At 36.4% G+C, this 15,056-nt stretch overlaps 2 protein-coding genes across 2 annotated transcripts; one reads left to right on the forward strand and one right to left on the reverse strand.

The window, feature by feature from the left end:
- Nucleotides 1-215: 215 nt before the first annotated feature.
- On the forward strand, nt 216-8,881 carry LOC100264314 (delta-aminolevulinic acid dehydratase, chloroplastic). The gene is made up of 12 exons (XM_059734656.1): nt 216-694; nt 2,125-2,236; nt 2,372-2,445; nt 2,701-2,769; nt 2,860-2,943; nt 3,066-3,135; nt 5,266-5,321; nt 5,919-6,040; nt 7,862-7,933; nt 8,028-8,109; nt 8,194-8,271; nt 8,476-8,881. The coding sequence occupies exons 1-12, from the start codon at nt 389-391 to the stop codon at nt 8,641-8,643; spliced, it is 1,293 nt and encodes a 430-aa protein (XP_059590639.1). The 5' UTR covers nt 216-388; the 3' UTR covers nt 8,644-8,881.
- Nucleotides 8,882-9,087: 206 nt separating this feature from the next.
- Nucleotides 9,088-14,476, reverse strand: LOC100264396 (IAA-amino acid hydrolase ILR1-like 6). The gene is made up of 5 exons (XM_002284467.5): nt 13,691-14,476; nt 12,786-12,911; nt 10,054-10,368; nt 9,833-9,961; nt 9,088-9,747 (listed from the first exon to the last, which is right to left on the reverse strand). The coding sequence occupies exons 1-5, from the start codon at nt 14,459-14,461 to the stop codon at nt 9,379-9,381; spliced, it is 1,710 nt and encodes a 569-aa protein (XP_002284503.3). The 5' UTR covers nt 14,462-14,476; the 3' UTR covers nt 9,088-9,378.
- Between the last annotated feature and the right edge of the window lie 580 nt (nt 14,477-15,056).

The following is a 15,056-nucleotide window of genomic DNA, read 5'->3' on the forward strand; positions in this document are numbered from 1 at the left end:
TTTAGATTACCAAAAATGTCCAAACCATTTTTTGAAAACAGATAGGGAGAGCACGGTAATTTAAAAAATTCAGACATATTTTGAGGCTATCATGGTCAAACTGGGTAGGTGGGCCGATCATCTGTCAGCGTCCACAGTTATCCTCTCTGATTGGCTCTCCAAATCCCTCAGATAAGGCCACCTCGTCGCTTTCCATCTCGCCTCCTTCTCATCCCAGGTTAGTTTCTCACCTCTAATTCTCTTCCATATGATCTAATTATTCACTTTTTCTTACGTTTTCCTCTCAAATTTCTCGGCAAGAATTTAGGGTTTCAATATGTCCTGTCACTGAATTCGAACATTGGGTGTGTGTGGTACAGACGAGACGCGCAGTTTGGGAATTGAAGTCATGGCTTCGATGTTCCTTAATGCGCCCTGCAATGTTGGGGCAATTAAGCATTTTGATTGCAAGAACTATGTTGGACTGAGGGCATCATCGAATCAGAAGTTGGATTGTGTTGGGCACACAATCAAGGCGCCTCCACGACGTCGTTTTATTGTAAGAGCCAGCGAAAGGAGGGATGAATCCATGAAAAAAATGGGATTGACTGATCAAGAGTGTGAAGCTGCGGTTGTGGCCGGAAATGTGCCGGAAGCGCCTCCCGTGCCTCCCAAGCCGGCGGCCCCAGCTGGAACTCCGTCGGTTCCTTTTCTTGTGAGTATTTATTTGTTCTATGATGATTTTGAATTGACTGCATTGCCAATTTTTCTTGCGTAAAGATGAGTAGGTATGTAGTTATATGAATCCAGCTGAGAAATATGTCTGTTAGAGGATGGGACGAGATTCATTGATTGATCGAAGGCTCCTCGTAATATGGCTAGAGTCGCCTTTTGTTGAATTTATGGAAAAAATTTAGGCTACATTTGGATGAAAAAAATAAGAGAAATGGAAGGAAAACACGGCTATGTTTGGTTCTCTTACACATTTGAGGGAAAGAAAACAGAGTGAAAAAGTATAAGAAAAAGAAAAAAGTGAAGGAAAATAAAATAAATAAATATAAATTTAATAAATTATTTTTATATATTACTTCAATTCATTGCACTTATTTTAACTTTTTTTATATAAAGATTAAATGATTTGAAATTACATAAGTTTTTAATTAATTTTAATTATATATTTATCCATATTTTTTTATAGGAAAACCAAATTTGAAAAACTCATTTTCTATAGCATTTTCTTTCTTTCTTTGATACTTTCCTCAGACCAAACATAGCATAAAAGAAAATAAGTTTGAAATGAATAATTCTTTTTAATAGGATTATCTAATAGTATTCCTTTTTGCTAAAAAAGAAATAAAGAATTTTAAAATGTATAAATTTTAATACAATTCTCATTCTTCCTTTTTTCTTTTCCTTTTCCTAATAATACCCTTCATGTTCCAAAGAGAGCCTCATTGTAACTTCAGAACTATGTTAGAAAAAAAATTTGCTAGAATTTAAGAAGATTAATTCAGGCTCCGTCAGGATTTTGGAAAGTTTCCAATAGTATGAGGAAAGAAAACGACAAATAAAGGTAGAAGGAAGAAAAATGAGAAGTTTAAACTTGATCAAATAAGTTTGAAATGAATAATTCTTTTAAAGATATTTTCCTTATATTTAATTTTCCTTCGTTCCTTCAGGGTAAATCAAACAAGAGATCCTGTATTTCTTAATACCTTTTTTGTACTTTTGGTGATGCAAACCAAGTCTAAGGGTTTCATGTTATTCCTTTGAGCATTGTAGCTATATTGAGTGGCTACTAACCATTTTTTAGTAAGAATGGTTACGAAAAAATTGAGGTCAAGAAATGAAACTTAAATGTTTGAATCTTATGATTTAAGTTGATTTGACTTCCAAATCATGAAAACCCAGTGGAACTAGGCTAATAGCTGAAGTCGTTTTGACTGTGCTAAAATAATTGTTTTCTTGGATCACAATAATTGAAATCCTGGATATGAAACTTTTAGTTTCTATTCTTTTCCTACAGTTTATACGCAACCAAACACAAGTTTATTTGACATCGGTGGTGTTTTTTACTCTACTGAATTATATATTGTTATTGATGCTTGATCTCACTCTACCAGCTTGTTAATGTTGGTTTGTCAGCCACTTAATCGACGCCCTCGTCGTAATCGAAGGTCGCCTGTATTGAGGGCATCATTCCAGGAAACAAATTTATCTCCTGCAAATTTTGTCTATCCACTCTTTATTCATGAAGGTTGGTATTAATGTTTTTTGAGGAAATTCCAAAGAATTAATTTTACTCTCTCTCTCTCTCTCTCTCTCTGGCATGCGCGCATGCGCACACATACACGCACACATATATTTCTGTCTCATTTTATGAGACTTGCAGGTGAAGAGGACACCCCTATTGGAGCCATGCCTGGATGTTATAGGCTAGGATGGAGACATGGACTTCTGGAGGAGGTGAATGAGCTATATCTCTTTCTGTGTCTCATGCAAAATTGGAACAAGTTGTGCTGAAGTCTGATATCAAAAGTATTGCTACTCTGGCATATATTTAAATGCACAGCACAGAGCCACCCAAAATGAAATCTGATTGAGAGTTGTCTGCTAATATTATAAGCTTATTTTTGCTTATAAATGGTTGTCTGGTGGATCCCATATGAGCTTCTTGGTATGTCTTCCATGCACTTTCTGAAGTGTCATCTTTCAATGCAGGTTGCAAAGGCCCGGGATGTTGGTGTAAACAGTGTTGTGCTCTTTCCTAAAGTTCCAGATGCCTTGAAGGTTCTTATTCTCCATCCAGTTTCCTTTTTGAATTCCATAAAATGATATAATGGTGTCATCATTGTCATGTAATTGTTTCTTGCACACTAGTCTCCCACAGGAGATGAAGCATTCAATGACAATGGTTTAGTGCCCCGGACAATTCGATTGCTCAAAGACAGATACCCTGATCTTGTAAGTTGAAGTACTTCATTTGGTGGTTTCTCTATTTTTAGGTCATAGGCCTTTCCAGGTTAGGATGCTTTATGCATGGAAGTCTGGCATTCTCTTTGATGCTTTAATCTGTCTTTCATTAGGTTATCTACACTGATGTTGCTTTAGATCCGTATTCCTCTGATGGGCATGATGGTATTGTCAGAGAAGATGGTAAGACATATTTTCAACTTTTACAAGTGCAAGGATATTACATTTGGATCATTTGTATTCAACGTGTATGCTTTCATGCACCCTTCTATTAAGGACTTTTCATCTATTTGATCTATCCCTATAAAAAAGAAAAAAATGATATTAATTTTGGATTAAGTTGTTTCTTTTTATTTGTAAAATGAAGTTGTCCAGTACTCTATTGAAAGCATTCTTTGAAAATCAAGTGCTGGTTAAGAGACAGAGAATAAAGTATTTTGAGAATTTTCCCTTACCTTACACATGGTTACAAATCCTATTTGAAGCATGAAGAGTTTCTTATGCTCAATTTTCTCTAGTAGTTTGATCATTTTCTCCAATAAAGCTGTTTTCTTATTCTTTGTGCACCCATACGAGATTTTTAGGCCATAATGTTCTGCCTTTTTGTGAGTTTATATTTGTGCATAGGATGTATAGAATTTTCATTAATACATACTAAATACACTGGTAGAAGACACATATCAAGTAGCTTGGCAGATAAACAAGATAATTGACAAGCTTTATGAAATTATAGATAGGAGCAAGAGAAGACATCAATAAAAGAGCACTTGAAGGAAACTATAATAAACACCATACAACGATTTATAACCATAGCCAAACTTTCCCAGCCACTAAAACTCACTAATTTCTGTCTTTACAACTGAGTCATGAGATCATAAAGAAAATTTCCAGACATAAACCTTTTGGACCCAACCCCATTCGATGCAGTACCATCTTCATAATCTCTTTCATGTTAAAAGAATTGTAGGGAAAAACTCTATTTGGAGTCCATGAATTGTTCTTTAAATGACTACATATTTGCTAAGAACCTTAACCATTAACTCTTGCACAAGGAAATTCCCTTCTCTCAGCATAATATATGCATATTTTTGTAAAGCATGCAGTATATACACCTGAAATTGCAAGAATGGAAGATAGATATAAAGCATTATTTTTTTCCTTTAATTTAAAGGTTGATGATTTTTTTTCCTAATTTAAGTCATTATTCTTCCATAGAAAAAAAAATTAGTTAGTGCTTTAATTTTGTGAACCATAAATTAAGGAACCACTAGCTTGCTGGACAATCCCATTTGGTCAAATACCTAGCAACAAACTCCTCGGGACCAACAAGGGGTAGTACAGGAATATTCACCTGTTGCCCATCGACTACACCTATTGGTAGACACGCTGCTCTTAGGAAGCAGTGCTAGAGCATCTTGGTTCGAGTCCGAGTGGCGGCATGGCATCTTCTAAAAGAGATACAATAATCCCTATAATAAATAATGAATTCAATTCCCGATTTCCATTCCGGGATTTTTTTTTTTTTTGTAAAGATTAAGAAACAAATTCTATTTATGATATTTTCAACTTTAGAGCATGAGTGCTTGAGCATTCAATCAATATTAGATTGGATGTATAATTTTATATAAAATAGAAAAGTGTAAAAAGAAATTCTTTCTTCCATTTCACCGAGCCTCTCTCCAAGACAGTGCCTACGATTTCATTGACTAATAAGGTTATCAAATGAATTGTAATTTCAGCAATTCATGGAAGAATGAATCAGGGGAAAACCTATGAATGTACCAGCTTATAATATTATTCAGTTCCTTATAGGAAACCTTGTTAAATAAATTGCAGTTTCTTTTTTATTTACCATTTTTTGATAGGTGAATTTTTTTTCCCTATTGGGAATTGAACCTAGAACCTCCCATTTACTCTCAGATTCCTTCATGGTAATCAGTTACTGCAAGAAAAAAATTCTTTTTGCAATCATGATGACTTTTTAGCTACTGCTAAATTTTGTTTTCATTTAGTCATATTTAGACTCCTACATCTTAACAGAATCTATAAGAAAGATGTGAATATTGCTATCCAAATTAAAAGGCTTTAGTTGGCAAGTGACAACACCTCATCATTAACCTATAAATTTTATCTTTTCACCTGTCTGAGTCAGACATACTCTTATTATTTCGTATTACATTACGCTCCACCAGCCAATTAAATAACAGTCTGGTTAAAGGGGAAACTTCTTCTATGATCAGAGCTCCTCTACTAAGAAGTAATCTTTCATGGATACTGTTACTGATTGCATTTGAAATCCTTGGTATCCTGTAGGAGTCATAATGAATGATGAGACAGTGCATCAATTATGTAAACAAGCTGTTGCTCAGGTAATTTTGGAAGATCTTCTATAATGACATTCTTTTTTGTGCTTTGGGAAAATACCAAAATCTTCTGGAATACCATGACTTCTCCTGAGGCTTTGACATAGTCATTTGATTCTCTTCATGAAAACTATTCACTTAACTTTTATACTTTTTCTTGGGACAAGTTTATAGACTGAAAAGTTTCAAATTGCTCAAATTTAAGTGCTTCACAAACTTAACTCAATGGATATTTCTAATATGGGTTAATTTCATTCACACACCTCTATTGATGGATTTTATATATAAAATTTATTTTTTAAAGAATATATATATATATATATATTAGAGATTGTTAAATACACCTATCTAAAATCTTTATATCTAAAATCTCTTTAAAAAAAAATTATAAGCAGAATAAATTTATTTGTGTACTAATTGACAAAATTTGAAACCAATGACAATTAGGTGTATTTACACCAAACCTCAGGGAATCTCAGTAAAATTATCCCTTTCTAATATTTACTCTTGACATTTTTGTTGCTTGAAAATGCATATTATTCAATGCTGCTATGGCCTGACTAGTTTGTGATTCTACCATGTTGGACCTACTTTTATAAACAGGCTAAGGCAGGAGCAGATGTTGTTAGTCCCAGTGACATGATGGATGGTCGTGTAGGAGCAATTCGAGCAGCTCTTGATGCTGAAGGCTTTCAACATGTGTCTATCATGTCCTATACAGCAAAGTAATGTGTCCATGATTTATAAATTTTCTTCATCAGCTTGTGCCCTTTGATTAAACATTTATTAATTAATGTTCCATTATCCCTGTACTCACTACTCAGGAACAACCATTTGGATAACATCTTACCTCAATAATTTTTCCTTTTTGGAGTTATCATCCTTATATATTTTTAGTTTTTTCCCCATGTGGCTCCTATATAAGTATTTTCTCATCCTACGACACAAATAATTTAGAATTAGAGCTCATTTTTCACACAGTTATCAATCACAACCAACCATGTCATGGTAGCTATTTTGGCAGCTTAAATTGGAAATTTTGTGGGTCTTATTTAAACCTGTATCAGTTAGATGACTATACAGTTCCATTTATGGTGAGATTGTATGTGCTGTTGGAGCATGCATCATTTGTATTGTGATGGAGGATCTATGCCCTTGAGAATAAATTAAACTGAAAATGAATGTGTATAATCATTTATTTTCCATGCAACATATGCACAAATACATATATCCTTTTTTGTTTAGTTGCTGTTTATAATATTCTTGTTTGCCTATCAACACGCACGTACAGGCAAATACACATATATATAGCAAGGTCCAATGACTAGATTTCAGGAAGTTTCTCTCTAAGAACCTGTCTCTTATTTATTTTGTAGACTGGGTGGATTCTTGCCTTCTTGATGAGGGAGGGAGTGATTGTTCTGGTTGTCCTCTCCCTTTAGGGTGTTGCATTTTGGTACCCTTTTGTATTTGTCCTATATACCTTGGCTTATAGCATCCTTGTTTGTTATTTATAAAATTTACCTTTTAACTTAGCAAAAAAAAGGTTTCTAAGAACCTATATCTGCATTAAGGCATGATGCATGTTCTGCATCCACAAATCATTTAAAAAAAATTAAGAAATGAAGGACAAAGTTTTTAAAGATTTTAATGGGCTACATTTGTTGGTGCAATGAAGATAAGTTTTACTAAAACAATGAAAATTTAGAGAATCACCCCTAGAAAAATTTAAAGAAAAAGAAAACAGAAGTAAAAGTAGGGTTATCTAGGGGTCATTATTCATCAGAAATTGATGTAGTTATCCTGTGAAATTTTTCCTTGTTTCCATGTATCTTTTTTTTTTTTTTTTTTTTTCTGTGCTTTGGTACTGAGGTGGAGGTCATTGGTTGGGTGAGGGGTATTAAGGCAGTGGTGGCAGTAGGCAATATTGAGACATTATGCTTCCTGCTTTTGGGGTTGGTGGGTTTGGTTGTAAGGGGGGCGCTAGGGCAGTGGCAGCATGGTGGCAGTAGGCAATATTGAGACATTATGCTTCCTGCTTTTGCATGGGGGGTTGGTGGGTTTGGTTGTAAGGGGGTGCTAGGGCAGTGGCAGCATCTTAAGTTTTTGGCTCTGTTCTATAAAGAAGATTATTTTCCCCTTATAGTGTATTCCTAGATAAATATCATGAAGATTTTCCATTGTTATTTTTGGTGATGTCTACTCTGTGTATGTAGTGAGGAGAGAATAATAGCTCTTTTCTTAAGGTAATGATCCAATTTAATAGATATTGGACATGTTCACTAGCCAATTTCATTTTGATGGATGTCTAAACAATCTTTTAATTTTTACATCCCTGTTTAGCTACTACTAGTAACGGTTTTAGTGTATTCTTCTATATTTCCTTCTCTATGTTGATGTCTTTGACCAAACCATTTTGACATCATAAAAGGTTTGTTACAAGTTTGCTGTTTGGATATTGTTGGTAAACTTTGTTCTCACTCATTTCCGGCAATCATATAGTCATCATTTTTTTAACATGTTAATCTCTACTTCATTGCAAACAGGTATGCAAGTGCATTTTATGGTCCATTCCGAGAAGCATTGGACTCAAATCCACGCTTTGGAGACAAAAAAACGTATGCAGTCCATGAAAGTTGAACTTTATGGTTAATTTCTTATTCGATATTACTGCTGCTCACTTTTGCATATTATTGTGGTGGCAAACAAAAGTTATCAGATGAACCCAGCGAATTACAGAGAGGCTCTGACTGAGGTCCGTGAAGATGAGTCTGAAGGAGCTGATATCCTTTTGGTCAGTATTGGTTTCCAACTTTGAATGCACTCACTAAGTGGCAGAAATTTCCATCATTCTGAAGTTACTTCAATTGGGTGACAGGTGAAACCTGGTCTGCCTTACTTGGATGTCATAAGGCTGCTTCGGGATAACTCGTCATTGCCAATTGCTGCATATCAGGTTCTTTAATTGCTACTTGATTTCCAATATCATATTATCCTACCTTATGTCATATCCTTAGAATAGTCCCTAATTAATGAATTTGCAAGGCCATTTCCACAGCCTTCAATTTAACTTGGGTTTACAATCTTTTTCCTTCCCTTTCATTCCTGTTATGATGCCTCAGATTGCTCCATCTTCCTTGTTTATTTTCCCTGGATCTAGGTTTCTGGTGAATACTCAATGATCAAGGCTGGTGCTGTTCTCAAAATGATTGATGAAGAAAAAGTCATGATGGAGTCACTGATGTGTCTTCGACGGGCTGGTGCAGACATCATCCTCACGTATTTTGCACTACAAGCTGCTCGTTGTTTATGCGGTGAGAAGAGGTGAGAGATTGTTTGAAGTGTAGAATCGGCTAAAATAAAATCTGTGGCTTTGAAGGTGCTACAATGAGTAAGAATACATTTAGTAGGGAGCGAGAACATATTTTTTGCAGTTGTATCATCGACAATAAGGTTAAAGTTGAATTATGTGGTATGATGGTTTTTATCAAAAGATGATACCTTGCTTCACCATAATATTACTGCATAATCATATCATATAAAGGCAGGATTATTATTGGTGACAATGTGCAAATTGAGTCTAGTGAAAATATTGGCTGGAAGTGCAACCGCATCATCGCAAGTCTGAGGCATGCAAAGCTTGAAAAGGAATTGTGGGTGTCGGCAGGAAAAAAATTACAGTTCATTTGATTCAATTGTGTTTCCCCGGTTAGTCCTTCTCTCAACTCTAAGTCGGTGGAGTTGGAATTATTTAAAAAAATCAAAAACAAAATTAAAACTTCCATATAAATAAGAGATGGAAGTGGAAAATCGAAATTGCTGAAGATGCAGTAACATATACACGTTATCGCCTACAAACCAGTACATGCCAGTCCTTCATGGGATGAACATCAACATTACAATACCCTAAATATCTATCCCCGTAGACCCAAATTGAAGCTTTTGAATGAACTCAAGCTTTTAGACTAGCTGAGGGGTTATATTTCACTGTACCTGTTTCCCCCACCTAGCAAACACCAAAAATAAGAGAAAACACAGGCTGATGGCAGTAATTTTGTGTACATCATCGTCTGTGCTCGTTGAGATATCTCTCGGCAATGGCAGCATGAGCTGCAGCACCCATAGGGAGAGCATCTTCGTCAATCATGAAATAAGGGGAGTGGCCTGTGTGTATAGACCCTAGGGTCTCGTTTCTTACGCCTATGTAGAAGAAGGCAGCAGGGACCACCTCGGAGTAGAAGGAGAAGTCCTCAGCACCCATCATCGGTGGCACCACCCTGAAATTTGTAGGGCCAAACAGATCAATGGCTACCTTCCTCACATGCTCATACATTCCTTCATCGTTCACTGTTGGGGGATAAATGGTGTACTCTTTCTCAAAGAAGTCCACTGTTGCTGAGCATCTGAAAACTCTGGCCTGTTCTACAATTACCTGTTTCAGTGGATATTGGTTACCACTTGCCACTCTATTCAAGATTTGAATTTTGGATAAAGAAAGGGTGGTTCCACCAACATACCTCCTCTATTCTTTGAAGAAGTTGATAGAAACTTGTGTTGGAGAAGGCCCTGAAGGTACCACCCAGAACCACGGTGTCGGCTATCATGTCAAGACTATCGCCCCCATTCAATGAAGTCACCGACACAACCTGCAAGTTTAAAAATGGCATGGTAGAAATTCAGATTTACTCCATCATTTCTGAATATAGAGGAAGAGGACTCAGAAACACGCTACACACACCTGGGAGTCCAGTGGATTTGCTTCCCGAGACACAATGCCCTGTAAACTTATAACCGCAGCTGAGGCAGCCAAAACAGGGTCCACTGATCGGTGAGGATTCCCGGCGTCACCCTCTTTTCCAGTGATTACAGCTCTGAAGAAGCCACACCCAGCTAGCAATGGACCAGGCCTCGACCCAATGATAGACGTCGGGTGTTCATGAGATACATGAACTGCAAATATGGCCTCCACATTCTCCAGAGCCCCATCTCCTATCATCCGTTTTGCACCATTCCCAGCTTCCTCTGCTGGTTGAAACACTAGTACTACGGTTCCCTGGTAGAAATAATGCCACCATTTGTCAGGAAACATAGGCAAACTACAATCAGCTACAAAACCTTTTATCTATCATCACCACGATCTAGCTATAGTTATGCCTTAGGGTTTTTCTCAGATTTATCCCAACAGCAGTTAAATCATGAAGTAGGCCAGCGTATTGAGCTGCATAACTGATTATTATACCACATTTCCTGGAAGAACAAACAAATTCCATACACCAAACTACATTTCCTTTTGCAACATTAATAATTATTTTTCCTCAACATACCAAAAACAGAAGACGACAAATCTAGACCCCACTTGATAGATCTGGATCACGTCTAATCAACACCTGCTTCTGCCAAGAACAGGATCTATTTTTCAAGTAAGTTAGGAATGGATACAGCACAACCGACATGTGAACTGTTCTATTGTCCTAATAGGAATGATGAAAGATTTTTTATGTATTTCATATTAATTTCTTGGCCAGTTCATTTCTTTCACCAAAAGCTTCCAAAAGGTTGGCTGGACCTCAGTTCTCAAAAAGAAACAAATGATTCCAAGTATCCAAGGTGAGATTTGGGTTGTACCAGCCCATATTCAACCAAGAGTACTTTCACTTTCCTTGCATGTGATAAAAAATAAAGAAAGATGTTAAATACATCCATCTTTTTCTCTTTACAACTACCCTATTCGAAAAAAAAAAAGAGTGAGAATAAAATAAAGTAGAAAGAAGAAAGATACACCAAGATGAGGTTAGTTAATAGCCAACTGGCATTATTCAAAAAGCTTTAGAATTTAGGATTCAGCAATGTCGTCTAAAAGACAAGAAGTCTGCCTGAATTGTATGAGCAAGCAGCTGACCAATAGAGCCTCCAAAGTTACATCTGTTATCAACATGAAATATCACCATGCCCATCTCCTTGTACCTACTTTTTCTGATCCATTATTGCCCACCATACAATGTGAACCCCGACTCAAAAAGCAGCAAAAGCCCAAAATCTAGGACTCAAGAAAATTGAACCAGGCAGCAAAAGAAAAAGGACAAGGACAAGAACACAGTATGAACGGCACCCACATGAAAGCTCATTTCTCTATCTGAGAGAATCAGGTTTTCAACTCCTGATATAATTTATTTATGTCACCGTCCCTCAAAACAAAACTGATTCTCACATCTCTAAAGCTAACATATGAGAGAAATACAAAATACCCGTGAATGCCACCCATGTGATGCTTCCATACTACAAGTCTCTATGACCCAATTCACCGTATAACAATAAAATATATACATAGTTAATAACCCATTTGAAAATCTAATTTTTTTTAGCTTATACAAAGCCAATAGCATGTTTGATAACTGTTTTCAAGAACAGATTTCTATTCTCCAAATAAATAAAAAAACAAGAAAACACATTTGACAATCAAAAAAATTTTTATTTTTATTTTTAAAAACAAAAAACTAAGTGTTTTCATATAATATTTTTTACTTGTATTTTATTGTTTTCTAATGATTGTTTTAGAAAATAGTAGAATGATTAAAAATAAAATATTAAGCATTAAAATTATTTTTAAAATATTAAAAAATAGATTAGAAATATTTCAAGAAATAGATTTTTATTTTATAAAACATAAAATAAAATAAATTTTCAAAAATTATTTTAAAAAAGTATTTTTCAGAATTATTTTCAATAACAGTCACCAAAAGTTATAATTACTCTGGTTGTATTCATCTCGAGAGAAGGCTTTTTGGTAGGATAAACGTTGATTTTAGGAGAGTGAATTTCAAAAATGGTGTTTGAAGAAAGACATGACAAGTGACAACCACGTATTGAGCCCAACAAACTTGAAGCCAAAAGGTAAAAAAGCAAGGCATGGTGATTCAAAACCAGCAAAGCAAAAGGCCTCCGAGGGTGGTCGGTCATGTCAAGCTTTAGAGGCAGTTATGGAACGTAACCCCCTGCCTCCTTTTCTTGAATCAATGTTATCCACCAATGCCCCCTAACTGAAAAGGTGGCATTATCATTCTACTTTTCCACATCTGACTTTTAGCCCAGGCAGATCACATTTTGTTTCACTCCAAAACTACCAACAAGAAATCACTGCTTTTCAGAATTTTCACTGTCCTTTTTGTAATTCATAGTGATCTGACAGCCAAACTGCTGGTTTACCAGCTAAGGAGTTTTTTAAACACTCTAGTAGGCTCGTAGCAGCGATTGAATCTCAAGAATAATAACATGATGTATAGTAATTATTCTTATTTTGTATAAAATATCTTAAAAATCATTTCTAAATGTAAAGTTAAACAGATGGAAATAGCACTAACCTCTACTTCACTTTCTCTGACTGACAGTAAATTAAAAGGCATCCAAAAGGGCATTTTAACAAGTAGACATGATAAAGTGATTCAATTAGGAAGGAGTTTAGTCCAAATAAACCTTTAAATGATGTTCACGGGCCTTGAGTATCCTGGCAGCCCCAAGAAGCATTGCAACGTGTGCATCGTGCCCACAAGCATGCATTTTCCCAGCAACTTTGCTTTTGTGCTCCCATTCCACGGCCTCCTGCAACATACATCCCAACCCAACATGTCACACCACCAATTTCTCTTCCACCTAACTATTTTCTATTCAACTAACATAAATATTAAATGCAACTACCCTTATTTTTGGTCTCTTTCTTCTTCTTTTTTATTTGAAAAAAACGTGTACTGAAGATAACCCAAAACAAAATGGTAAAGTTTGGTTAAAGATAAATGCTCAAGAACTCACTAAAGAATATAAAAAAAAAAAGAAAAATCTTTGGCGTTAGGGCATGAAGTCCAAAGGGAAAATGGAGACGAAGGCACCGGGGTGTTTCATGGGACACAACATGGCAACATGATAGCCGCCACATGCGATATGTACCAGTATTTGAGTCGGTGCCCCATAATCATTTCTTCTACGGCACGAAATGATAATAATAATACAGATACACACGTGCTCGAGTTGAGAGACCCCAGTGTAATTTCTCTTATAAATTACACAGTACACCCAGAGCCACATATCTTCCTTCAGGGTGACCAGACCCATATTAGAATATGTATGGTAAACAAAATGCTTGAAGAAAATCATAAAAACAAATAGGGTGAAAAAGAAGATAGGAATTGGCAAGTATAGAAGGATGACTGCACTTTTAAAGGCGTCATATATTTGCAGTTGAAGAAGAATCAAGAATCAAGAAAGCCTGAAAATGATGAAAAGATTGTATTCAAATTTATTATGACAAATCGGGTTTTAGAATTACTGTTTGAATTTATACTGGAATGTTGAAGAATTAGTTACAAGGAAATAGAAAAAGAAACCTGAATTGGGAGAGCATCCATGTCGGCCCTGACGGCAACAAACGGCGGACCTCCGGTGCCGATGGTGGCTCGAATCCCGGTCTTCGCCAGCGGAAAACGATAGCTGATGTCCATCTGATCCAATTCACGGCGAATCAATCGGCTGGTATTGAATTCCTCGAAAGCCAGCTCCGGATTCTCGTGGATTCTCCTCCTTATGCCTTTCAACCACTCCACCGTCTCCGGCCGCTTCGCGATCCTCAGAATCTCCTCCGAGCATTCCTTCCTCCAAATTGCGCAGTCCGACACGGCCGGTTCCTTAATCCAAATTGTGCAGTCCGCCACGGCCGGAGTTGTGGACCGGTCGAGGGCGGAGCTCACGTTTTTCTGAGTGGTTGGAGCCTTGGAGTTGCAACAGGGGGGCTCAAAGTAGGAGTAGTCATGGTCGGAGGAAGCGGTTGGAGCTGTGATTCTATCTATACAATTCACAGAGACTGCGAAAATCAAGATCAAGAAGATGATTAATAATTTCTGCAAATGAATCATCATCATGAATATCAGCAACGAAAGTGAGAGAGAAAGCGTTGGTTGCAGAGAGGTGAAGGGAAAGAAAGAAAGAAGAGAGATAGAAAAAAAATGAATTGGGAGAGAGAGAGGATGAGATGGTATTTGAACACGTGGGGATAAAGAGGGGAGACCGTATTTGTCACGTGGGGGAATTTCTTTGCAAAAGAGCTGGTTGATTAAGGCGTCGAATCGCGGCGGGGGGACCACCTCTGCAGTAGCAGTCATCGGTGAGACAGATCCACACACTGCCTTGATCTTGACATATATCTGTATTTTCCCTTTCTTTTTCCTTTGGGAAAATATATTTTCATAAGCATTTAAAAATTTCTAAAATTTAAATTTAACATATTTTATTAAATAATAATAATTTTTGCAATAGGTAAAATTTAATTTTAAATTAATTTAAATTTTCCAAAATGTATTGTTTTGAATGGATATGGGTTGAGGTACATTATAAATCACATGAACCAGTGTTTATCTGACATGAAAAAATCGATGTACTAATTGGGTTGGCACGAAAAACTCGATGTATTGATTGGGTTCATTGGGTTTAGGCGAGATGAATGGGGGTTTTGTATCACAGAATGCTTCAAATGACCCTCCCCATGGGCTTATATAGGAGGAGGGAAACTTCTGAAGACTCCTGAAGCCATCTACACTAAGCCATTGGTGGGAAGAGTGTGGAAGGTTCTAGAGATGCCTAGAGATGTCCACACATCTCTACACTATGATGAAAGGCATGAGAGGAATACAAGGCTTTCTAGAAGATTCTAAAGATCTCTTGCATATTCTTGTACATAGGGTTGTACATAGATTAGTG

This window comes from Vitis vinifera, chromosome 18 (genome assembly GCF_030704535.1).
Source record: "Vitis vinifera cultivar Pinot Noir 40024 chromosome 18, ASM3070453v1".
NCBI lineage: Eukaryota > Viridiplantae > Streptophyta > Magnoliopsida > Vitales > Vitaceae > Vitis > Vitis vinifera.